At 36.2% G+C, this 27452-nt stretch overlaps 1 protein-coding gene across 1 annotated transcript; it reads left to right on the forward strand.

Moving 5' to 3' along the window:
• Window positions 1-76: 76 nt before the first annotated feature.
• LOC149781518 (RNA polymerase II subunit A C-terminal domain phosphatase SSU72-like) lies at window positions 77-27452 on the forward strand. Its single transcript, XM_089935608.1, has 5 exons — window positions 77-353; window positions 4207-4350; window positions 25033-25172; window positions 25895-26013; window positions 26492-27452. The coding sequence occupies exons 1-5, from the start codon at window positions 280-282 to the stop codon at window positions 26591-26593; spliced, it is 579 nt and encodes a 192-aa protein (XP_089791734.1). The 5' UTR covers window positions 77-279; the 3' UTR covers window positions 26594-27452.

The following is a 27452-nucleotide window of genomic DNA, read 5'->3' on the forward strand; positions in this document are numbered from 1 at the left end:
TGTGAAATATAGTTTTACACAAATTAAGAAATTCGTTTTATTTTAAAAATAGTAATATACCCATAACCGACAAAAAGCGGAAATGATAATGTAATCGCCATTATACGCATATACATTAAAGCTTTCTGCAGATTAAACCGGCAAACATCCTGCTTTCAGTTAGGTTATTTGATATGAGCTAGTGAAATTTGTGTTAGTAATTTCTTCCGATAATATTTATCGCAGTCGTTTTAAGTATATTTTTTGCCGGATACAGAGGAACAAGGCGAGTTCATCACAATGGCTGACCTTCGAATAGCTGTAGTTTGTTCGAGTAATCAAAACAGAAGTATGGAGGCGCACAGCTTCCTTGGGTATACACAATTTCACTATATTTACTTGTAATTTTCGACATATTAGTTGAGAATAAAAACGTCGCCAAGGTCGTTTCCTTATCTATTTTGAGCAATTTGCTTTTATCAAGTCGACTAGTGTTCAAGGAGATTACATCTGTTTTACTTTGTTTCCATCTATGATTTTTCCCCAGTAAACTCAAGATAACGCTTTCCCGATAGAATTGGAATTTCTTTTTTACAAATCCGAGGAGGAGTTTTTGCTAGCTATTTTGGAGCTGGAATTTTTTTTAATATAAAACAAATACCAGGGCCCTAAAATAAGATACATTTTTGCGACCTGTTTTCGATGGCATATTAAAGATGGTGGATTAATGTATTTGTTTCAGTAGTTGATAACTATTTCTGTCACATGTTTGGGCTGGGAATAACAACGGGTGATGTTAGTACAGGGTGACCACAAATTTCATCAAAAATCTCAATGTTCACCCAACAATTGGAAAAGGGCCACAATGTAAAAACTATTCACACAACTGTACAATATCAGTCTGTGTCAGAACAGGAGAAGAAGGTAAGTTATATTCTCCAAAACATTTTACATTGAATGCATTAAACATCATACATGTACATTAAACCACATTCTACATGTAATTTGTGTCAAAACAAAATCTGAAACTTTAATATTAATGTTTGCGAAAAGTGCTATGGATATTATCAAAGTGTGCAAAGTTCCATGAGTTTTACAGATAACTAAATCTTTCAGAAATGCGAAGTCATTAGCAGTTTAGAATATTGAAAACTTTTGTGGAAAAGTACACAGGCGTGCTCAATGTGACAAGCAGTGATTGGACACAGTTCAATGGTTGAAGAGTTGGGCACCTTGCTGCTTTGGTCTTTTAAAGCTTAGATTCATTTCTTGTTCAATAGTTCACAGTTTGGAACTGTATTTGCCTGGATTCTATTTTCTTCAGGTGTGTCTGAATCATTTGAATTTCCGCATTAATGATGTATGTTGAGAAAGAGAATAGAATTAAACAGAAAAGATGTAAGGTGTACTGAAAAATGTAGAATAAAGGTGCACAAGTTACTGGTTGGTGCAAAGATGTTCAGAAATATTGTTTGGGTGCACAGCTTCCATTACTTCTAATAGAAAGAGACTGGATGCCGCTGAGGTTTAAACCTGATAGAACCCTGGCATCAAGCCAATGCACATACTGCAAAGGAAGTCATTTTTGACCATTTAGCATGTAATTTGTGACTCCATATGATGGTTTTGTCCTAAAATGGTGGTTTTAAATTTTGTGAACTATTCCACTTGGTTATTGTCAGGTAATGCTCAAACATTGAAGCAAGATAAATATCTTTAAATATCTCCAGTCACTAAAGGAATTAGTCCAGATTGTAAGTTTTGTAAACAACTGATCAGTTCAGCCCTTAGCCTCTTTATTGTGAGCTACAAAAAATTCATAATGCCCATCATGTATAATATTTGATACTGGCTAACATGTAAATACCATGCCAAACGAATATCAGTCTTCAATTTTTGAACAAATTCTGATGTCCATGTGCAAAACTTCTTAGTACTACTTGTATCCATGGAAGAATTAAATAGTGACCAGTTATATTGGCGTTCTGATGTTTGCTTTTGTTCCATTCAGTAAAGCAATGCACATTTGATTATTTTTCAGTATTAGCAAAGCTTTCTGTTCCTTTGTTCATTTTAAACATTAACAGAGATCTCTTGCCAATATCATTTAATATTGTTTGCTTCCATCTTAAAAAAAAAGTCGTATGGTCACTTTATGGTATCGTCATCTCTGTGTTGTAATTTATGTGCCATCAAAGGAACTGTTGTGCATTTGATTATTTAAGAGCATTTTGTGGATCTTCAGCTTGTTTTGAAGTCCGGTTTTTAGCTCTATTGGTCATAGGATAGTTGTTTGTCCATTGTCAGCACAAGATTTTTTTATTGCCACTCCTTATGAACTACATAAAGGTTTGCTATGTGTATTAACACACTCATTCATCCCATGGTCAGGTTGGTCCTAAATGAAAATGGTACTATTTGGACATCCAATATGGCCTCTGCAGTGGGCATCTTGAAAATCTTATCACCACTGGATTGATGGTCATAATGCCAATTTCATGACCAGTATGTATGCCACATTGTCCATCTTGAAAATTGTCATTACTCTAGAATAGATAATCATAACCAAAGAATTTTTTTATAAAAGACTTGTGCTTAGTTTGTCCTAAATAAAAATTATATGACATGCAGATGGTAGCAGTCTTGAAAATCTTGTGACATGGCAGCCATCTTGAAGATTTTTGTTATCACAACTCTATTTGAAAAGAAAATTATATTGACATTTGGTTTTCAGCAGAAGATTTTTTCATGTTTTTATGCTTATTTATGTCCAGATGGCAGGTTGTGACTTGTCTAGTTAATATCTTTCCATAATCAAAAATAAAATTGTCAGAGTTTGTTAGATTCGGATGTAATCAAGTTTTCCTGGTTTCTTTCTTTTGATGACCCGTTCAGTTTCATTTCATCATTAAGCAGTATTGTAGTATTTTGCATTCGTTGTTTTCAAACTTGTATGCAAAATGTTAGCAAAAATATGTCTTGGAAATCTATGTTTGTGGTCTTTGACAGTTTTGGAAATGTCTTTTGAATTTATCATTCAGAATTCTGTTTTAACCCTGATTATGACACCGTGTTGGTTATAAATGAAAATGGTGCTAGTAGTACATCCAGTGTGTCTTAAAAAACCTTGTTATTACTTCCCCTGAAAATATATCTTTCATGTGGCTATCACCATAAGTTTCTAATTTCGTTCTATCTGAAAATGGTACCAAACTGACATCCATTATGTGCATTACAGAATCCAATGTGAAAATCTTGGTACTGCTGAATATCATATTGTTTCAGTACTCAACAGTTAAAGGGATGAAAAGATCTTTTGAATTTGTGGAAATTTTTTCTGCCAAATAAAGCATCAGTTCATTTAAGGGACTTTTTGTTTCCTAAATGCCAGCAAAAGATGGGACTTGTTAGCTGTTACAAAACTCGAGATTTTGAGTCATTGAAGTGATTATTTGTTTTACTAAATTGGGGAAAAAAACATTTTGCCATAATTTATGAGAAACTTGCACCTGGTTCATTCTTTTGAGATGGTTGTTGTTTTTTTGTTTAATGCTAATTCTTAGTGCAAGATAAGCTATACATGACAGCCAGTATAACTGGTAGAGGAAAAACCTGGTAATAACCACCATGAATCCACTGGCCAGCTTTCTCACATATCCACATTGGCTGAATCTGAGAATTACATCTATGCAGAGGTGTGATGACATTGATTGGTGAAGGTAAGTGCTTTAGACCACTCAGCCCTTTTTGAAATGAAATTGCCCTCACATTTACTGTTGGTACAATTGATGTTGATACAGATTTTGTTAAATTACAGTAGTACATGTGAAATGGGGCAGAATGGTAGTAGAGACCAAATGTTTTATTGCAAATTTCTTGTTGGTAGGGTCAAAGGGTCCAAGTAATGATGTAGCCCAGTTACTCTTTGTATTGCAACCAGTATAGCGTGATTGGCAACACAACACTACATTAAATTGGCAGTTTTTATGTATTTTACAGTGTAAGGGCAAAAGTTCAAATACTCCCTGATATTGAGATTCTTAATAACTAATCCAATTCAGTGGTTTGAATGAGATTCTGATATTTTCTTTTTCATGGTTTCGTTGGCACTTTTAACATGGTCCATGGTAATATTATGCCAAAGAAATGGAGCCAAGTGTATTTCCCGAAGACACAAGACAAAATGTACTGTTTAAGCGGTAACATATTTTTTTCTTATTTTTCTAGGAAAAAGGGATTCAAGGTGCGATCTTTTGGTACAGGAAATCAAGTGAAACTCCCAGGACCATCTCCAAATCAGCCAAATATTTATGATTTCAATACATCCTACGATGAAATGTACAAGGACTTGCTCAGAAAAGATGCAGAGCTGTATCCCCTCTTAGCAATAACGTCTTATTCTCCCATTCCCCTTTTAAAACATTAATCTCCCTTACTAGTTGTTTAACATACTGACGTTTTGGTCATATCTGTGGATGGCAAGATAAAGGTATCATATTTTGATGGCAGCATCAGTGGCACCATTGTCTTGAACAGTGGCATTTATTTGAAGGTCCTGTGTTAATTTTGTTTTTTTGCTTGCATCTTCCTATGTTTGAATGAAATTTGGTTTAAACTTGGTCTGTGTCTCAAATTTGCAGACCAATATTCTGTAAAATTTCATCTATGTACAATATAGATGCTAAAAACAGCATCTGTAGAAAGCAGTTCTTCCAAGATACTGTTGTAATTACCTCCCTTGTCATTACTAGGTGGCTACAAGTATACTATTAAGTTTAAGCTTTAACATGGTGCAGGTAACATACCAGTGTATTTAGAATTTTCCTTTACTCAGAGCATAAATTTCTTCATTAGAATTGCGATTTTCGGCAGTATCACGCTGCCTTATCAGCAACTGCTGTTAACACATTTACCCCGGAGGTTTTTGCCATTTTTGCCTGAAAATTGAGTAGGAAACACATTTTAAAAGCTATTTCTGAATAGACTCGAAAACACCAAATCCCCGGTCATCTTTCAATAACATATTGCCTAGTTGTGTTAGAAACATCGTTTTTCGTTGGCTATTTGACTCGCGCATAAGCAGAAGGGTAAAAGTTGGACATCTTTTTTTTTTCTTTTTTTTTTGCTAAATGGAGCCATTATTTTCGTATGGAGACCACTCTTTATTCCAAATAACCATCTTATCCTGCTTTTCGCAAAGGCTTATCTGTCTGTCTGCAGTTCATACTGGTTTGCCTTAGATCTGAGACCAAAAAGTCTAAAATCCGGACACAAAATGGGATTCTGACCACGGGCGAATTTTGCGTTAAAAAAAGTCTGGTCCAAACAGTGAGGTTTTTCTATCTGTATTTTGTAGTGCAACTAGATATTCCAGATTATTTGGTATCATTGTAGAGCTACATCTGTCTACCTTTCTATAATACCATCCACGTTAGTGTAACCTGCATGACCATGACGCTACAGAGCTCGGCAGTAGGCTACTACCTCCTGCCCCGTAAAGTCCTCGCTAGGGGTTAATGTTTTAAACAAAACTGATGTAGATGGGTGGTCATTCAAGTCCCTCATCCCTGCTTAGCATTGGCCTCTGCTTTCGTATATCTGTTACCTCCTTCACTTTCTTTTACAATGCGTTTTTATTGGATGTGCTACAGTGTTCATGTATTACAGAAGAGTGCCTATAGATGTGTTCCTTAATCCTTGTTTCTAACGCTGCCTGTTTCACCAATATAGTCATTCTTACAATCACTGCACACCGCTGCAGTGGCTTAGTGGTTAGAGTGTCGGCCTCAGATGCGGGAGGTCATGGGATCAATCCCCGGTCTAGTCATACCAAAGACATACAAAAATGGTACTAAGAGCTGCCTTGCTTGGCGCTCAGCATTAAGAGGTTAGTGTTAGGACTGGTCGGGCTGGTGTCAGGATAATGTGACTGGGTGGGACATCATGCTACATGTCTGCGGCATGATGCCTCAGTGCTAGACATCACTATAAACTGCCACACTGCAGACATCGTAGTGATATGATTGAAAAATTGTTAAAGCTCTTAAAAATCCAAATCACACACACACAATCACTACATTTTATATGATAAACTGCACCACATTTTTTTCAAATTGTATGTTTTGATGTTCATATGTGCAAGTTGTTCCCTTAAAGAATTATATGGTTGGTGATACATATTAGTCCTATGTTGTCTGAATACTTTAGCTAGGACTTTTGATGTACCATGGATGCTTTGGTTTTTTTTGGGCAAGACGTTTTATTTGGTGGTGCTTTTTCTTTTTCTTCTCTGGAATTTTGTAAACTCACTTGGGTTAATCATTTACTCATAATGCAGCTTTCACTTGTTCTATTTCAGTTTGATCTGTCTCATCAGTGACTAGTGTATTAGCTCAATGCAGTAAAGATCTCACTGCAGACTTTTATTCCATTGATGATTGGAAAAGGTTAAGATACTGGTCAGTGTGGTGGTGGTTTTCTATACACAATGACTTTGGTTGACCCATCATCATTTATGTGTATACACGTGTCCAAGAATGTTATTTGCCACTTACTTCTTGTTCTGAAGTGAACTGTGGAGTTGAGATGGTTCAAGAACTCCTGCACATGGTACTCATGTAGTTCTAAGTATCATCCACATATCTGAACCACACAAATCTCCTTAACTCATTCGGCCCCAATCCCACCTGTAGGCGTGATGAGGATGTACCCTATTTCCGAGCTCTGCAGCATCAAGGTTATTTAAGATACACCAATGTGGGTGGTATTACCTAAAAGCAGACAGATATAGCTCTAAAATGATACCAAATAATCTGGAAGTTACAAAATACAGAGGGAAAAACCTCATCTTTTGGATTAATTTTTTTCTTCACCAAAAATTCTGTTGTGGTCGGAATGTGATTTTGTGTACAGATTTTAGACCTTTTGGCCTCACATCTAAGGCAGACTGGTCTGAACTGCACACAGGTGAACCTTTGCAAAAACTAGGATAAGGTGGGCATTTGGAATAAAGAGCGGTCTCCATACGAAAATGATTGGTCCATTAAGCCAAAAAACCCAAAAGAACTCAAACGTTTACCCTTCTGCTCATGTGCAAGCAAAATAATGAAAAATGATGTTTCTAATAGAACTGGGAATTAGTCTCGTGGAAAATCTGTTGAAAGCCGATGTATTCAGAAATAGCCCCCCCCCCCCCCCCCCCATGTCTTTCTTACGCGCATTTCAGGCAAAAATGACAAAAACCTCTGGGGGACGAGCGAGTTAAAATAAAGGCCATTATTATTGCCTTTTATTGCGAGCAGAACTTTCACTGCAGAAAGGCGATTTTCATTATGCCAGCATCTCCCTTGTGGTCAGTTACCTCTTCAGATGGGGAAACGAAATTACCATATAAGCCTGTCCTAGTCTGGGAATTTATCTAATGAATCAATATAGAGATAAGACAAACACCAGTCAAACTCTGTGCCTGAGTGAATTTGATATCAGGGCAAGGCCAGTCTCGGCACACCAAGTGGTTTCCACCCATCAAACTTCATTGAACTTGAGTTAAAAGTTTTTTTGTCCTAGTCTGGGAATTTATGTAATGAATCAATATAGAGATAAGACATACACCAGTCAAACTCTGTGCCTGAGTGAATTTGATGTCAGGGCGAGGCCAGTCTCAGCACACCAAGTGGTTTCCACCCATCAGACTTCATTGAACTTATGTTAAAAGTTTTTTTGTTCTTTACCACCTAACCAGACAAATCATACAACCCAAGTTTCTTTAGAACCCAATACTTTTGAAACCCTTTCTTGGCCCCCACCCCCTTCCAAAACCACCAAACTGAACAGCATTTTGTCTGCACCTTATTCTGATCATTTAGTTGCTTGTCGTGTTTGTTCCTCTTTTTCAATAGAGAATGAAGCATTGAAGACACCTATGCTATGTGAAAAAGTCAAAGCGGAAAATGCTACCCGCAAATCGGGGCCAGATCACATTATTGATTCCTGCCATCCCAGTTCCATCTGTTTGAGTTCGAGTGTCTGGCTCTGCCAATTTGGATATGTGAGAAAGCTTGCCAGTAGCTTCCATGGGTTCAGGGCCAACAAGTGGGGTCTGGCAATCAGGGATATATCTCTGGGGCCCAGGCTGAACAACACTTTTTAATTTTATAAAAGAAAAATTTTGTTTGAACAAGAACTAGGAGATGCCCATGTGTTTCTTACCCCAGGGCCTATGATCGCTCTCTATGGCCCTGTATGGGATGGTGGTTCTTAGCTGGATTTTCCCGGATTCTTTCTCCACTAGTTATGCTGGCCATCATGTGTAGCCTAAACACAACAACTCTAATTCTCTAGAATGAATGGTCATATCAACCTGACATTTTCAATAAATGTCTTGTTTTGGTGTCCATCTTGTCTTAAATGGAAAGGGTGGTGATCTTGCATCCAGTACATGTCTGTGGTGAAAATCTTAACACCCAAGATATCAGAGATGGTTCAAACTACTGGCAGTTAAAAAAGATAATGGTTATGTGGGTTTAATGTCATTTTTCAGCATATGATAAGCTACTTATGGCAGCCAGTCTGTTTGGCACAGACAAAAATGGGGAAGAACCATCTACCCATGTGAAGCTAATGGCAAAATTTCTCACTCTTATGTTAGCCATACTCACACCCATGTGCATCTGTAAAGGCAAGTGCATTAGACCACTAAGTTACCCAATGTTCCTGCACATATAAAAAAAGAAATTGACTCAACTTGACTTTCTGGGTAAAATTTGGACAATCCCATTGAAGGACTCGAGCTGTTTATTATATTGCTGCAGATTTTTCGGGTTTAGTCATTAAGATCAAACATAAAACAGTATCTTTACCAATAACGCAGCATTTCATGAAGATGGTGACTTTTTTCTATGCTTTAGTTGACTTGTTTCATCCATTATTTTTGTCTCATTAGATTGATCATGTATCTAGTCATATAGAGCTCATCAAGGTTTTACTTTAGTTCCTTTTTTAAAAAAAGTGTTTGCTTGATTGAAGTTGTGTCCAGCATGCTACATCCAGGTGTGGATCCTAAATGCAAATGGCACCAATTTTACACCCAATATGGCTGTCAGTGGCCAATTTGAAAACTTTGTCACATATCAGAAATGGTTTCAACACTCTGCAGATGAATGGTCTTATCTCTGATTCATTGAGAGAGAAAAATTTCAGAAATGAGAATATCAGTCCTTTTGTGTGACTTTAGTTTATTATAGTCCTCTGATTTGCACTCTTTGGCATTGTCCAGTGCTTATTCTTTTTCTGACCATGCAGAACCACAAGTGGCAGACCTTTAAGTCACAAGTTCTGTAGCCATAACATGGGCAGTGGATGCATTGTTGTTCATTTGGGATGGATTTTGTGGATAAATCTCTCTGCAAAGAACAGATTGCATGAGAGATCACACCTGCAACATGATTTTAATCACCTTTCTCAGAGGGGACGGGTGTTGGGTCATTTGATTATCAGGATAGCCCAAACAGCTCTCAAGCAGCCAAGATTGTAGGTCTTTTCACCACTGTCCAGGCAGACTTCTTCATTCCTAGCGTTTATCAGGAAAGGTCTGCATGGAAAGGAGTTTAGCATTTCTGTCATGAAGATGAGCATGTGCACTAAAAGGCCTTAAACTTTAGAAGCATGTAAAGAAAAGTGGATTTTGCACACTGGTGTAGAGATGACATCATTTTCTTCAGGGCTTAAATTCTGCAATTGCCAATTTCTTTTGCTGGCTCATCGAGAAGAAGAAATTGGCACCCGTTATGATTAATGCCTACAATTCGATGATGTCTGATGCTGGCAAGCATCATTGAAGAACATTTATGATAGGGATCGTGGAATTGTACCCCATCTTGGATCTAACTTTGCCATGGTCACTTGCATTGATACCCAGGTAGAGTCTTTTATGGGTTATCACATGGTTTAAATTCATCTAAGTGTGATCCTCTGTTCAGAATGTTACGCAAACTGCAGTACAAGATATGCTGCTAGCGGCTTGCAAGGGGAGTTAACTTAAGTTTTTTGATTGACCCGACATGTCCCCTACTCATATTGCTCATTGGTTCAAATGATCCAATCAGGATTTATTTCCAGTAATTTGCTGTCCGTTGTACTCCGAAAGTGATCATTGGCTTTCTTCTGTATAGACTCATCTAGAGAGCAATATTATAGGATCCATTTTTTGCATTAAAGTGCTTCCTTAAACGCATTGAAAGCGCTTGTTAGGGCCAACAGTATTATATTGTATTGGTGAAAGAGGAAAAGCAAGGCATTTTGTTTTAAAGGCTTGCATTGGATTGGCCTGGAATTTTTTCATTGGCAAGGAAATGCTGTATATTTTGCCTTACTCTTTGTTGGCATCAAGGTAATGATGTCAGTAGATACTATTCCAATTATACTGCCTCATACTCTGAAGCATTTCCTTCTTTTAACTATTCTCCTAACATTAATGCTTTTGATTGAGAAATGACGTTTTTATTTTAAATTCTGTTTGAGAATACTTGAAAGGTCGCTTTACTATTAGGCTCACCCATACCTCCTTCCAAATGCAAGTATCCTGCTCAGTGTTTAGTAAAGCTTAGGCTAAAGAGCTCGAGGAGGTATAGAGGTGACCACCTAGCTGTTCTTAGGGGAGTTATAATAGTGTCTTTTCAGAGTTTTTTCTCATCAATACTCTTTACAGCATCCATATCATATTGATGGGAAATACTTTCTGATCATTCTTAGAGGGCTAGCTAGTCGTAACATGATTGGACAAAATAGTAATAAATGTCAAAGTCTGCTGTTTTCAAAAAGGAAGCAGACCAGATTTTTTTATACTTGTAACTTGTCAAGTGTGATTTTTTTTTAAAGGAAGCAGACCAGATTTTTTATACTTGTAACTTAAGTGTGATCTAAGAGACCACATGTCTTGAGCGACCACTTGCTGTTTGCAGACGGTGTGGCTCCTCAAGATCAGTTTCACTCAACTAGAACATGCTGGTAGCATCTATGCTGAACAAATGAGATGAGAAAATCTCTCAGTTCTTTTGCTTTTTTTCTTCCTCCAAATAGAATTCTGCATTCATTCATAAAGATATGTCTTGAGTCGATTGACAGGGTTCTGTCATTTTGAATTCCACAGAATATGCATGCATTGTAACGTGTAGGATTGGGATTGGTTGTGCTTTTATGCCCAGTTTACCAGACCTTGTTGAAGAAATTATTTTAAATGGAAATTGGTACACTTTCAAATCATTTTGTGTGGCAGGGGATGCTGTGTTTTTTTCCTGCTCCAGTTACAAAATTGAAAATTGGAAGATTTTTCAAGAAGATCCAAGATGAAGTTAAAGGTGAGACATCATATTGATTAGGATTTTGTGTAGCCAGGTATAATTTGTAACACAGAAAACTGATACCCAGATTGCATTCCATGGCCTTTGGGGTTGGGTGGGTTGTAGATTATGTTGGAAATTAATGTACTTTATGTCAAAAATGAAAAATGTAATTATTTAAACTTTTTTCTTCTAGCAATCAAATATTTTAAAAACATGGATGCACTTTAAAGTAAAAGTATAATATTTATTGATGTGTATGTTTTGACAGCTCAGTGAAGTGTTATCCCGTATGATATTGAAAAACTTGGTTAATTTTTCAGATAAATTTGATGCATGTTTTCAGATATTTGATACACTTGTTAACATGGTCTTGGTTGGTGCTAGTATTTTCCAGATAGTCACCAAATTTTGCCTTCGTGTAAAAAATGTACAATAATATAAGAATTTTTATTTTTTATATAAAAAAAAAGTAGCTCTTAACACTTTTTCAGTCACATCGCTACGATGTCTGCAGTATGTCAATTTTATAGCGATGTCACGCACTGAGGCATCATGCTGCAGACATAGAGCATGATGTCCCACCCAGTCACGTTATCCTGACACCAGGCCGACCAGTCCTAACACTGGCCTTTCAATGCTGAGCATCAAGTGAGGCAGCTGTTTGTACCTTTTTTTATAAGTCTTTGGTATGACTTTCCCAGGGCTATGATCTTGGATTTTTGGTAGAATAAGATAGGGTTATTTAGCAAATTTATTTTACATACCTTTTAAAGTATTGTAACATCTTTACCTTTTATTTCTAGTGCTGTGGTTTTTTAATTTATTTGGAAGGCTTTATTTTCGTAGAGTGGGATAGGCAGAGCAGTTTGATATCTTTTCATTTTTAGGTATTGTAAATGGCATCATATAAGCACAGTAGTACTGATGTGCTGTTTAACTTTGTACATACATATATACCATTCTGAATTGGGGACATTGGGTGGCTGAGTGGTCTTTAGGGCTGACCTTTACTGATGCTGCCATTTTACCTCTGGCCTTGTTGCTTTAAGTCTTAGGATTAGCCAATGCGTGTAGCTTCTAGTGGGTAGCTAGTTCATACCTTGATTTTCCTACGTTCATCCTCCGTCTGTTACACAGGCCACCATGGCCTATTGTGTACTGAAATATAGCGTTAAGCCTTCAACGGCTACCGTTCTTTAATCAGCCTCCTCAGCTTTAGTTGTTACCTATTAGTAACTAGTAATTTCTTTATTCCAATCCTTCACTGAAATATTCATGGTTCCTGTGCAGGTTTCAAATTTTGGAAAAGGTCTAAAATATGAAAATTACGTTTTTCAGATATTAAAGTTGTCTGGACAAATTGAAAAATGACTTTAAAAAGTCTTAACAACAATATGATACAACCATCTTAGATACTGGTGCGTGTCTACTCTTCTGTGTTTTAGGACAAATTTTAGTTCCACAGATTTGGAGCTCTTTGGGAGGGCTGGAAATTATTAATTTTTTTTGGTCTAGAAAGGGTTTGGAATCCTTTTTAAGTTGTGGCAGGAACCCTATATATTTCTTTTCAAATAATGCAAACATATATATGTTATTTGTTGTTCAGTTATGCATGTCTTCATATTTCTTTTTTAAGAAATTTATTTTGACAAACCTTGAAAATTAGTCTCCTTTGATGATGTTAGAGATGTTAAAGCAGAATTTGCAAATGACAACACAAGCTTCATAAATTTTAGTGACTGAATATGATGGTTTTAGTGTACTGGCCAGGAGAGCTTGTAGTATGGTTCTGGATTGGTTCTACATCATCAGAAGTACATTCATTATCAGTTGCTACTTTAAACTTCTCAAAACCACTGACCATTGTCAACCAAACTTTGCAGGAATCGGCCTGGTATGTTTTTACTGTTGAACCAAGCTGCTATCAAATTTGGTTGCTGTTATTGAAACATAACAACCTTTAAAATCCTCCTTCACAAAAAAAGAAAGCATCTTGATATGAAGACTTTTATTAATTGTTTATTTGATGATGATCTGTTCTTGAAATTGGTTGCTGTAAAGTAAAAATAGGACACCTTTGAACTACATCTAAAATCCTGTTCAACAGAACATACCAAATTTGACATTATCCTTGCATGGAGAGATTTTGGGTTTGTACAAGTAAATTAAAAAAAGTATGTAAACTTTGAAGTAGTGTCTTGTAAAAATCTGCAGACAAGTATTTTGGCATGAATTTAAAATTTTGTACAAATGAGCCCAATCTGCTTTAAAATGTGCCTACTACCAATATTACAGTACAACAAAAAAAAAAAACTATATGACTTCTTAACAATTGTTTGGCAGAACAGAGCAGAATTCTATGGAAATCTTTATTCTAGATGGATGTTCATGTCAACCTGGGGCTTACGCCAAAACACTTGTGATGTCTAGCTGCACCTAAATGAAAATGGTGATGTTCGGATATTCCATATGGCTACTATGGTAGCCATTTCAATATCATGTTATTGCTACTCTCGTTTTCATCAAAAGATTTATATATCTAGTTTGACCTAATGCAAAGGGTGCAAATCTTACTTAACCTGTGGCCATCACAGCGGCTAGATTGAAAACCTTGTTATTGCTATTTGAAAAAAATAGAGATGGTGTCAACACTCGGCAGTTAAAAAGAAACCTTTTGAGACAGGCAAATAAAATATGGTAAGCATGTGTGTTTGCATATTGTTGATGACCTGGTTAGGTTTCATGGAAAAACATTGTGTGCTTTTATAACAACTGGAGTTTGCCTTTATTTTCTAATGTTTTGTCTTGTCTGTAGAAGATTTTTCTACGATCAAGTGTAATTTAGAAACTGTACAACAGACTTGATAAATTCTTTTCAGCTACACTGTAGGCAGAAATCAGCAAATTACATTAGAACATGTATGTATCATTTGATTCATCAAATGTTTTCTTTATATGCAGGTAAACTGAGGCTGAGGAACTGATCATGCTGAAGAAAAATCCACCAAACTTGTTTTTCTTCTTTAAGACCATTGTGCTGATGTTATAGACCAGCATTTATTGTGTCATTCTTTGGTGTCAGCATTTCCAAGTTTTGAACATTGAAAAAAAAAAGGGGCGTGGTATAATTCAAACATACTTTGTATGAGTGTTTGTTTTGGACAAATGTGTGAAAATAATGTTCTGTTTGGCTTGCTAGCATTGGAGTTACCTTCATAGCAACCATTTTAATCCATTTTAAACTTGTTCATTGGCTGTGACCAATTTGGTCCACCTTCTTAGGAATGTACTTCTTGACGTTCATTCACTTTGGCCTTCATTAAAACCTGGTGTAGAGAACTATTTTTTAGCTTTTCCAGATTGGCTAAACAAATTTTAATCAAACTTGGTGCAAATGTACCACTTGACACACATTTCAAAAATGTTTTCTCTGTGGCCGCCTTAACAAAAGTATGGCTTTCATAGAATGTCTTCTCTAGAACCAGTTGTCAGCCCTCACAGCAACATGACACAAAACGTACAGAATGAAGACCAGAATAACTTGCTAATTTGTCTCATTCCCAAGGTCCCAGCAGTTGAGAAATGATGATGTGGAATGTTTGTGATTTATCCAAATGTTCATCCATTTTGTCCCGAACTGTTTTGCATTTCTTTTATATTTACATTTTGAGAACGCTGCTTTTTATATACCCTGTATGATGCTCACAATCTTAACACATTCATTCATAAATGTTGTGTGAGCAGCTTCTCTTAACTTTGTGCTTCATTGCATATATAAACAGCATGTGTATTAAAATTTCCTTTTACCTGCATTCAAGCAGAATTGGTCATTTGATGAGGTTGGTGGAGTTTGTTGTTTTAATGCACTGCAATACACAAAGCTTTTCAGCTCTAGTGGTCATAGTCCAGAAGAATCTTGAAGATGGTGTTTAATCTGTCATCCATCCAGTCAGTTGGCTCTCGTTTATTTTTGCTACTGGTATTCAATATGGTCATCAAGGCAACAATCTTGAAAATCATGTTACTGTTACTTTTCCGGAAGGGAAAGGCTTTTTGGCTCTTGGTTACCACCAGTGGACTTATGCTGTATTGTTGGTCCTAAATGAAAAAGGTGCTATCATGACATCCACAGCATCTGATTTAAAAATCATGTTATTGTTGAGGAAAATCGGTGATGGTTTCAATGCTAAGCAGTTAGAAGGAAGAAATGGTCTTTTGTTTTTAATTCCTGGAAATTCTCAGCCAGTAGAGTGTCATTCCCATAGAAGGACTAGTGTATTGTGTGATGACAGGTAGAGCAAAGTGCATTCCCCAGTGGCACTTGACAGTAGCCGTTCTTGCTATTTTGGTGATGGGAATTGAACCTGCAAAATCTTCTGCCTTAACCGCCGAGTCAACACATTTGGGCAAATATCAGACCCTCTTGAGCAAATAGTACAGACCACACACACACACATGCACATATACTCCCACCCCTACTGCATTCACTCAAGCTGGGGTCCCATGACCTGGTAAAGTCTGTTGTCCATCCATCTCATTGAGATTATTTGCACAGTTAAGTAGTAGTTGTATCCATTTTTTAACCATTTGTAAATGACCTATTTAAATTTAGGCACCATTTGAATGAATTTGGGATTTGTATAAAGTTTTAAACTCCACAGATCATAAGGTCTTGTGATGTTTTTGTATGGGCTTGCATCTGTTCAGTTTCATGCTTGCGTCAACTGTAACTTTTCTCACAAACCACTGAACAAGTTTAGAATTACTTGGGCAGAGAGCATCTTGGAATGAAGGGCTTTAACATTTGTACAGTTCATCTAGCCTGCCATCAAATATGACCACTGATGCTGAAAATAGGACAACCAGTATACCACTTCTCACACTGCATAACAGAATCAGATCTGGTAGAAGCATCTTGGAATGAAGATCTTTAAATTTTATACATATTAGACCATTCTGTCTTCAAATTTGGCATCATGAATGAAAATGGAAGAGAAACGTTCTTTGTTCAATGACAATTAACTATTTTCATTTGGTACAAACCGAGTAGGCCAATTGTGACCAAATTTGGCACACAGCTTAGCACTATAAACCCTTTAAGTTTTTTTGTAAAAAGGAAGATTTCCAACCCATCATCAAATGTGGCAGCCATTACTAAAAATATAAAGACCTTAAAATGTCTCCTCCAGAACAGAATTCAATCATGTGAAACAAAAATCATCCTGGCATGAACTACTTGACATTTATACAAGTGCTGCCAGTTAGCAGTGAGATCTGGTCGTAATTAACTTAAAATAGAACAACCATTGAATTGCACCCACATTTATACAAATGATCATGGGTGGCCGAGTGGTCTAAAGTGGTCTCCGTTACGGATCACTGCCATCTCACATCTGTCTGCGTAGGTTCGAGTCTTGGATTCATCCAATGTGGCTTTGTGTGAAAGCTTGTCAGTAGCTTCTCATGGGTCGGTGGTTCTTTCCGGGGTTTTCCCCGAGTTCTTCCTGCACCATTAATACTGGCCGCCATGTATAGCCTACCTTGTGCTGAAAAATGGTGTTAAACCCCACAACAACAACAACAAATGATCATGATACTGTTTCGAATATGGCTGCCACTAAAACAAATGAAAATTTCTTTAGGAGTTTTCACTGAAGACTACTTGCAATTTTTAGTATGTCCTAATGAAAATGGACCTGATCTGATGTACAGTATGGCTGTCATGGCAGCCATCATAAATATCTTGTTGTAATGTTGCTTGAATGGTGATCCTTTTTAAACATGGAGTTTTCGCTGAAATTTTTTGTGATGTCTAATCGATCCTAAAGGAAATGGTACCATTCTGATGTACAGTATGTCCATCACAACAGTCAACTTGAAAATGTTGTCATTGCTGCTCTTGACTCGTGTTCATATCAGCATGGGTTTTTATCACTGACATACAGTTATGGCCTCCACAACCATCTTGAATATCATTCTGTCACAACTCCACCAGCATGGGAAGTAATTGATATGGCTTTTTCATGAAGAGGCATCCAGTTAGTTGTAAAATGGGCATTCATGAAAATGATTAACCTATTAATAGGGCCACCATGGTGGCTGTCTAGGAAATATTGTTATCTCAGTTCCTCCCAAATGGATGGCCATTTTAATGTTTTCACCAATAGACTTGTATTGATAACATGGTGCTAAGTGCAAACGTGGAACTTCTACATCAAATAGGTCTGCAATGACAACTGACTTGAAAATGTCACTAAACCCCCAGTTCTAATGATGTCAGCATTGTCCTAAATAATATTTGTGCTGACATCCAGTATGTGCTGAGAAATATCTGACATGGTGTTTACACTCCGCAGTTAAATGATCTTATCTTTTCACCCAGTAGAGTGTCAGGTCCTTTAAGAGACTCTTTTTTCCTGTCGATTTATTTTTGGCCTGGTCATTTTTAGTGCAGACATTGATAGATAGCATGGTTATGCATGACTACTTTATCATGAATAAGGAAATTTTAGCTGGCATGATTTTTGAATGTCAAAAAGAATGTACTATTTCGCTTAACACAGGAAGTTGAAGTGTGGCATGCTTTTTTCATGTTGATACGCTGATGATACAATTATTACACTGATGACCCAGTTAGAGTTGTGTGCCCTTAAAGGTTACCGTGAGCTTGATCAGTTTTACAGACTTGCACTTAAGGGCACATGCATGATTTACAAGTACAATCTAAATCGGATTATTTGCTCACAGGTAAATGATTGGTCATATGAATTCATCCGGTCCCATTTTGAAGTAAAGTACTGTGTAACTATTGTGTGATGTGAGAACTGCATGTATCATGCATATGGCGAACGTTCATTACTAGTCAAGTGTCCGATGTGAGCATGAAAACTCTCACGTTTTGTCATTTTTGGAGTTTCGCCCATATATAAAGGAACTGATTCAGGCATGATGGATAATATAGGACGCTTTTTCCCCCATTGTAAGATATTAAATAGGAACTTCGGGCAGTGATTTGATTCGTGGGATTTTGTTTACTCGTCTAGTAATTTCCTTCAAGAAGTAGAGAAGGCATATTTGTATGTTTTTTTGTGCAGGTTTGTGTTCTGTTCAGCATCTTTGTAAGAACTGGTTTTATGGAAGCCATAGCAACTTTGCACACGGGTTTTGTTGAATTCGATCTGAATTGGTATCTCTAATTAACGAATTGCCAACTATATGTCGATTTAAAATCGGATTACATAATTCAAGCTGTTACTGTAGTGAAGGTTTATATCTTTAGACACGTATTTATCTCTCCTTTTATTGGTAAATGTATGTGCTTGTTTGCGTCTGTAGTATTCACGGTCTTTTTATATTAAACTGCATTTATTTTTACATTGGAAGGGTGGGAATGAACGGGAATATCTTATTGAAGAGGTATAGGTCGCAAGTGTGAACGTAGCAGCTATACTTGTGAGAAATCTTCCTCAATATGTAACACTTTATTTTGTACAGGGGAATACGATCCCTCATTTTTTTTTTTTCGTTAAAAGAAATTATTTTCATTTTTATTTTCTTCGGGACGAATCCAGAAGTATTTGTGGGTGGGGTGACAAGAACAAATGGACAATAGATCTATGGATGAAAATCCTGGTGGGAACTCGTGGTGCGAAGCTTTTTGAAGCCCCGCATTTTGAGCCTTTCAGATGCTTAGTTTTAAATTTAAAATATAAAGGAAACTTGCAAATAGGAACTTCCCAATCGTTTTGCAAATTTTCACACGAACGCGCGTCGCGTCTACCCTGCACTTAATTATTACTATATTTATTTTTAAATTTGGACAGGAATAGCCTTTTACAATGACAAGTCGCGGAGTGAAAGAAATTTGGCAAAAGGTTTAGGGATTTTGGTTTCCGCCACTTTTCTTTCCTTTGTGTACAACGTAATGCAAAACCACAGCACATAACACCTGTTTAATTTAGAACATTGTACAAAAGAGAAGAGAGTGTGGAAGAAGAAAAAAAAGAATTTTGCGAGAAATTGGTGTTTGGCTTCTTTAACGATTGCATCACTGCAAATTGCAACGAAGACTTTTTCTTACAAAGCGTTAGATGTCAGTCGTTGTAGTTCTGTAAATGCCTTGATTGTCGGGGCCCCGAGTGGTCTAAAGCGCTCTCCGTTACAGGTCACTGCCATCTCATCTCTGTCTGCATGAGTTCGAGTCTCGGATTCGGCCAATGTGGGTATGTGAAAAAGCTTGCCAGTAGCTTCTGGAGGGTCGGTGGTTCTTTCGGGGATTTCTCGGGTTCTTCCTCCATCATTAATGCTGGCCGCCATGTATAGCCTATCGTGTGCTGAAAAATGGCGTTAAACCATACAACAACAAAAGCCTTGATTGTCTTGTTAGGACTTTTGTTGTACTTTCTCTAAAAATATAAAATTAGGTATTTGCTGTAGGAGCAATATTTTTCCCATTGTCGAAATTGAATTCGTTAGCTTCGCAGCAAAGTTTTGGGAATATAAAAAAAATGTAAACAAAAATGATGAAAAAAGTCTACTTGTTTACTGAAAATTTAATCCTTTTTTCCAAATACATTTAAAACCCCAGAAATAAGCATGTGCCATCCTGAAGTCAAAGAGCAAGTGATTGATATCTAGAGTGAAATCGGGAAGGGTATGTTTCCTTTTCTCATTTCGCAGCGTCTCGGATCATTCCAACTTAATATTGACTGAAACCATTCAGTTACTGCCATATGGAAACGACTTAAAATACATGCATGGCCTGCTTTAAGGTCCTTGTAGGCCCTTGGTACTTCTGTTTGGTTGGCCTTTTGTCGGATGCAACATTGATACGACTGTGCCTCTTTGTGTATGCACTTTTCAGGAACATAGTCATTAACGTAATATATTTATTCAAGAAGAGATCTTTGTTACAATTTTTATCGTGCAAAGGAAAAAAATCGCGGTCATTTTTGTTCTCGGACACTTTAATTGTGAAAGACACTTTACACATTGTTTGTTGGATATACGGCCTTGATCGCATGACTAAAAACATGGCTTTGACACATGTACAGCCGCCATTTTTTTCACATTGGTTGGTGGGAAAGTCCAGAATCGCTACAAATTTGTTTACCTGAGTGAATTGCTGGATTACGAAGAATGTACGATATTTGAACATCTCAGTTCACACTATATTTCGTTAGTCAGACGTTTATTCATCATGCAAGTTGACTAAAGCGCTGTCCGTTACGGATCACTACCATCTCAACTCTCTCTGCGTGGGTTCGAGTCTCGGATTCAGCCATCGTGGGTATGTGAGAAAGCTTGCCAGTAGCTTCTCGTGGGTCGGTGGTTCTTTCCCGGGTTCTTCCTCCACCATTAATACTAGCTGCCATGTATAGCCTATCGTGTGCTGAAAAATGGCGTTTGACCCTACAACAACAACAACAGTCTCGAGCCGTGTTCGGTTTGATTTATTGCTTAAGAGTGACGACGGTGTTCAAACTGGTGGTCGGACACTTTCAAGATAAAATATACAAATTCAAACTGTTGTAACTTCGCCACCTTTTACTCGATATTTGCGAATATTTTCACTTTCAAACAAACAATGCTATCGAAGAAAGTGATATTAAATTATCTTTGATTTGTAAAAAGAACAATGATTCGTAGATTAAGCTTGATATGATGCTCACTATTACATTTGTTTTCCTAATGTTTTTTTTTTTTTTTTTTTTTTTTTGCTTATAAGCAAGGACTTTGCCATGATATTTTGAGCTGAAATATCTTCATTTGTGCCCAATTTATTGGGTCAGTATTGGCTTATGGACATGTTTCTACCATCAAAGTTGGTTTTTGTTGAATTCACTAGTGCTAATCGGGTAAAATTCTTGTAGGATAAGAGCGAAATCTACGATGCATTAGTAACTATTGCTGATACGGATTCCATGAATGAGAATTCTACTCGCCAAACGTGTTAACGACGAACTAGTAAGTTTGATGATAAAAGAACAAATCTGTCGAAATGTATGCTTATACTTTTGTACTGTCTGGGTCATACGTAAGATAATTTGGTCTAGAAATCAAATTGGTGACTAAGTGACAAAATTTACTTTGACAATTGGCGCTTTGACTAGGGACTTTTTTTGGAGAAATTTTCTATTTCCTGTTTTGTGGCAGTTGACGGGGAACATACTACTAATCCTAAATATTGAAAGGTTAATATTGATATTTCAGCTTTTTTCTCAGTTTACATATGGTTGAGGCAGCGCTATTGTCGGTATGATTCTGCATCCGTCGAGAGTATTGTATCATCCGTCCGTCTGTCATCCGTTGGTTGTTTTTTCATGTAATAACAGAACTGGTTAATATTGGGATACGGGCTTGTATTTGCAAGATCTCGCGCGAGCTTGATTATGAGAGACTGCTTTGGTAGCCTAAGTGGTTAGAGCTTCCGCCTCAGATACGGGAGGTCCCGAGTTCGAACCCCAGCCAAGTCGTAACGTAGCTTTAACAGTTTTTTTCAGTCACTTGGTCAGCTAGTCCTAACACTAACCCATTAATGCTGAGCACCGAACGAGGCAGCTCTTAGTTACATTTTTAGTTACTAAGTCTTTAATATGTCTCGGTGGTGGTGGTGGTGATGGGGGGGGGGGTGAAGTTGATTTTTCTAGGCATGTTGCCACTAAGCACGCGTTTTGCTTTTTGTGGGGTTTTTGTTGTTCAGAATTTAATAGACTTTGTAGCTTGTGATGGAGCAAAAAATTGAGCCTCTATTACCCCCGCTCCCGGTTGCGCGAGGGATGTTTGGTAGTTGTTACGACACTGTATAAAGATTTTGAATGACTTTGAAAAAGGATTATTTCCACTTCAGTTAATAAGCTGATAGCACATTTGTTGTGGCTGAGATCGTTACCACCCTATGCTTTTATTTAGGTCCATATATATTCATGTTGGATAAATTTTATTCATTTTCTCTCTCGATCCCATTTTTAAAACAAAAACAGATTTTGATTAAACTTGCTGTATAAATTTGTATCACCGCGATCCAGAATGATGCGTGGCATCCGTCAGTATTTTGATAATCTGGACAAGTTTGTTGCTCTTTCGGAGGCTTTATATGTGAACAAAATTTGATTAAACTTGATGTATAACGCTTAAATTGTCAAGATCTTGTATGGTTCATCTTGGCATATTAATGATTTTACCCGTCATCAGATGGACTGTCCTTGTTCTAATTTTAGACGATGTACTTCTGACCGCATATTTTAAAACAAAAGCCGACATTATCTAGGTTTCAGGTGAATTTTATAAAGGGGCGTTTGGTGATGCTAATGTGATCAGCACTCAAATGTTAGCTTTCAGACATTTTATGCAAGTGTATCATCACAAGTTTGGATGTACGATTATGAGAGATCTCCATGTTGTTTTGGGTTTAAGCGCATTTTTCAGAACATAAACAATGTATGGCCAGTATATCTGGTGGAGATAGAACCCGGAAAAATATCGGGAAGAACCACCTACTTGCTGGAAGCTACTGGCGAGCTTTCTCATATACACACGCTGGCCGAGCCTGGTACTGAAACTTCCACTGATAGTGGTGAGATGTCGCTGATGTGTCTGCAAAGGCGAGCGACTTAGACCACTCGGACACCATCGTTGCGTATAAAACGAGGCTTTCTTACATTTTATTTGGCTTAGCATATGCAGATCTCGGATGAGTTATATTATTATTAACATCTGCGCATCAGGGTTCTCTTGTGATACAGTTAAAAATACCCCGGCTGCTTAGATACTTTTCACATTTTTTTAAAAAATTTATTTATCTATTCCGTTTTAAGTGTTTTATTATGGAAAATACGTCTTATTAACATATTCTTACCGTTTTTTTTAAAAGTATGATCTTGTTTCGTTTAGTTTTGGAATGATAGAAATCTAGCGATCAGTTTCGACTTCTGTCTTTAGTCTTGTGTTTATTGGGTTATTTTTTTAATTTTTATTTATTTATTCTGTTTTAACATTGTTATCATAACGGAAAAGTACGTTTTACGAACCCAGTCATACTTGGGTTACTTTGGATCTAGTTTTCGACTAGTTTTGGAATGATATAAAGGTAGCGATCAGTATCGACTTCTGTTTGGTTTTCTGCATGTGTTTATCAGGTTGTTTTTATTTTTATTTATTTATTTATTATGTTTTAACATTGTTATCATTACGTAAAAGTACGTTTTATGAACCTAATCATAATTCTTTGGGATAGTTGTTGGATGATCCTGTTTTCGATTAGTTTTGGAATGATAGAAAGGTGGAAATTAGATTCGACTTCTGTCTGTAGTTTGCTCCTTGTTTTGATTGGGTGGGGTGACCATTGTCAAACTTTGACCACAACTGTCACAGAGCATAAAGAACATTTGATGAGTGAAAAGGTTTCAGGTCGCATGGGCAACACCACTGGCAATTTTTGGAACTAACTGTTTCACTTAATGCCAGCAAACATTTTTTCTAAAGGATTTAGGCAGAAAATTTAATTTGTGACTGAAATTAACAATACATGTGTATTCATGAGTTGAAAACTGTAACAGAATATTTCAAATGTTACATGAATTTAAAACTTGAGTGGATTATGTTGAAGAGGGCAACTTAAAAAATGCAACGTTCAGTTGGATACAACTTGAACTTATAATATTGTACATTGATTGCATATAAACTTCGAATTTTTCTATTTTTAAGAAAGTTTTGAAATTCTTTTTTCAAAAGTATATCGTCTGCACATTAAAAATATTGCAGGCATTTTATATTTGTGAAATTAAAATATTTTGCCCGGAAATTGAGATAGATTTTTTTAAATAAAAGATAATACGCCAGTTAAAGTATTTATGTAATCCGGGAATAAAAACTTGTCATTTAGTATATTTTAATTAGAAATATGATATGTAAATATTTTTGTATATTTCATAATGAAACCCGCTCTTAAAAAAAAAAATTTAATGTTCAAGTAATGCATAAGGATTTGTCATTTTTGTCATTATCTGCGATTGTGATTTTCAAGCAAACGATAATTTTTATTTAAAAAAATGTTACTGTCAAAAAACTTGGGACTCGGTCTTCGGTTATGTGAAATTCTAATCATCTCTGCCAAACACTATTGAACATTGCACTCGAGTAGACACGAGGCATGGCTTATCACGTGGGTTTTATAAGCAAATGTCGGGGTCTTGTTTAGAGTTATTCACAGAAGAACCTTGGATAAGTTTGGTCCACGGTTTCCATGACATTTGAAAGAAAATGATGTTTAACCATTAATCGTTCTGGCGTCTGCTTTTCTTCACTAGGTACATAGATGGTATTAAGGTTAGCGGTCTTCTTGGTTCATTCGCAATTGTGCCGTATTCTCTGTATAATTTGCAAAGTCGTTTGAATTCATGTTTGACACTTTCCTCACGTTTATCAAATACTAGATGCATTTTAGTTGTTACATAGAATTGAACACTACTTCGAGTTGAATTGATTTTCGGCTATTATTCCGCCCCACCCCCACCCCCATTTTTTATTTATATTAAACAAAGAGATAGACGAAGACCCATTGTCAGCCTTTCGTTTTCTCTGTATTTTAACGTCGATATTACTTGAGTATAATCATTCTCTTCTTTATTCATTATATGCCTTTTTTAGTTACTCCTTTGCCACAAGATTTAACTTAAGTGCGGGAAAATTATTTCCTTAACTCTATGATTATTAGATACACACAGAACGGTATTCTACATATGCTGGACAGAAACCGGAGAATAAAACCGAAGCCAGAGCGGTTCCAGGCTTGTAAAGACATATTTGACGTCATAATCACGTGTGAGGAGAGGGTCTACGATCAACTTCTTGAAGGTATGTAAGAGCTAATTATATTTTTTTGTTTGTTGTTAAATTTGGTTAGAAGCGAATGAAAAGCTTGCTTTTGCTTTTTTTTGTTAGCTTTTTGTTTTCATGTAAAAACCTGCAAAACACTAGAAAGTTGAATTTTAAAGTTTAGTAACCGTTATAGAGGAGTTCAGAATATTATATAAGTGGAAGTTTTTTTTGTTTGTTTTTATATATAACAATTATTGTAAACTTTATTTTTTAAATACGTTTTTGTTTTCTTTTTTCTTAAGTTAGACACGTTGAATTGTGCGTTTTTATTAAGTAGTATTCATGTTTGTTTTTGCGAAAAATTAACATTTTAATATGCGGAAGGGTTTATATCGTTTCAGCAGAAGAACCATTAATTTTGTCTTTTTCTGGCTTGTAGCAACTATGAAATCAACGACATTTGGCTAGCCACAAAAAATGGTTCATTCACATTAGCTCAATCAGCTAAATGGTGTTTGCATTATGTCTTGACTGAGATATTTCGAGATGGTAAAATTATACATGATATTAGAAACAATGCAACTTGGTTAGCAATTGTACTCAGTAGACTATTGTCATCCACATAAGAAGCCATGAAAATGAAATGAAACATTGTAAAATACGTGTTCTCCAATGAGGAGATTATTTAAAAAAAATTTGATGATAAAAGTAGTTATAAAAATGTTGTGTCCTTTATATCTGTATGTCTATATATGTAGATCTGGAGAGCAGAGAGAAAGTTGAAAATCATCCTGTCCATGTGATCAATATTGACATTCAAGACAACCACGAGGAGGCCACAATAGGGGCATTTCTGATCTGTGATCTCGTTACAATGGTAATGTGACAATATTCTGTGGTTTATATATTTCGTTGTTCGGATAAATATGTGCTTTATTGTAGATCGTTCGTCTAATCTTAATTCTGCTTGTTCATTGCATTAGAATCATTTTAATTTTTACATGCCAAGTGTATAGCAAGGCCATGGTCAAGATCGTTTTTATCGAATTTCGCCAATACTTTTCTATCTTTCTCTCTATTGTTTATATAATAATAATAATAATAATAATAATTATTATTATTATTATTATTGTTATTATTATTATTATTATTATTATTATGATTATTATTATTATTATTATGATTATTATTATTATTATTAAAATATAAAAGTGAAGACGTTAAAGCCAGCTATATGAGTAACAGTTCTTCTCCACGCCAATAATGCTTTCGAATCAAGTCAAAATAAAAAACTGAAATTATATTCATGTAAACAAAACGAGTTGATAAATTGTTGAACTTTTATTTGTTTTCAGTTGACAGAATGTGAAGATATGGACGATGAGGTGGATGAAATTCTCCAGGAATTCGAACATAAATGCCAAAGGACAATACTTCACACAGTGTGCTTCTATTGAAAATTTTATCTATATTTCTCATTTTGTAATATACACGTATGTCAACTAAAATGAACTAGAAAATATTATTTAACGGTTGGGGCTACACTTTGAAAGTCGGATTACGTCTTCTCAGTCGAGTTAATACCATTTTCACGATCTGTTTGGCTGTTTCACTTAAGTTGTTGTTTCAAGAACTATTGGTAAACAGCTGCAGATTGAGAAATATCAAAGCAATTCACGCATGTCTTGCAATATGATTGGACATTGGTACAAGTCGTTACCAATAAGAAATTCACGCATGTCTAGCAATATGATTGGTTATTGGTACATATAGTTACCTATGAGCAGTTGTTAATCGAAAATAGTTAATATATTACTGTTATTTTACATTGCTGAACACCGTGACTCCGCTTTGATCTAGCCAGCGATAATGGGGAAAACAAGCCATTACAGTCACTTTTCCAGCGTTGGCATCAGTAGTTTGCTGAGGCTTTGATCAAAGCTTTTGTACGACCGTATTTCCTAAAACCCCATGACGGGTTCACTTTATACACAGGGATAAATCGTTATGACGCTAATATTAATTTAGCAAATTATTCTCTTTGTCCTGAGGGTTGGCATCACAGTATTTAAAGGCAATGTCTTTAGAATGGACTCAACTTGAAGTCCCTGGCCTCCGTATATGACATCGAACAAAAAATCACAACGTCTAACCAATTATAATTGAGGAAATAAAGAGGCTCACTATTTTGGTTACCGGCAAGACCTCGACCTTTTATTAAATTTAGGTTGTCTGTACATTTATGTTGGGAAAATCATGATTATAATGTCAGTTTGTGATAGGACTTCGTATATTTGAAGTAAATTTTTAAGGTAT

This window comes from Sinohyriopsis cumingii, chromosome 15, assembly GCF_028554795.1.
Source record: "Sinohyriopsis cumingii isolate HCF-2022 chromosome 15, ASM2855479v2, whole genome shotgun sequence".
Taxonomy (NCBI): domain Eukaryota; kingdom Metazoa; phylum Mollusca; class Bivalvia; order Unionida; family Unionidae; genus Sinohyriopsis; species Sinohyriopsis cumingii.

Coding starts and splice junctions, on each gene's coding strand:
- LOC149781518 (XM_089935608.1), top strand. CDS start 280: ATGGCTGACCTTCGAATAGCTGTAGTTTGTTCGAGTAATCAAAACAGA. Junction 354..4,206: donor GAGGCGCACAGCTTCCTTGG/GTATACACAATT, acceptor TTATTTTTCTAG/GAAAAAGGGATTCAAGGTGC. Junction 25,173..25,894: donor CTACGATCAACTTCTTGAAG/GTATGTAAGAGC, acceptor CTATATATGTAG/ATCTGGAGAGCAGAGAGAAA.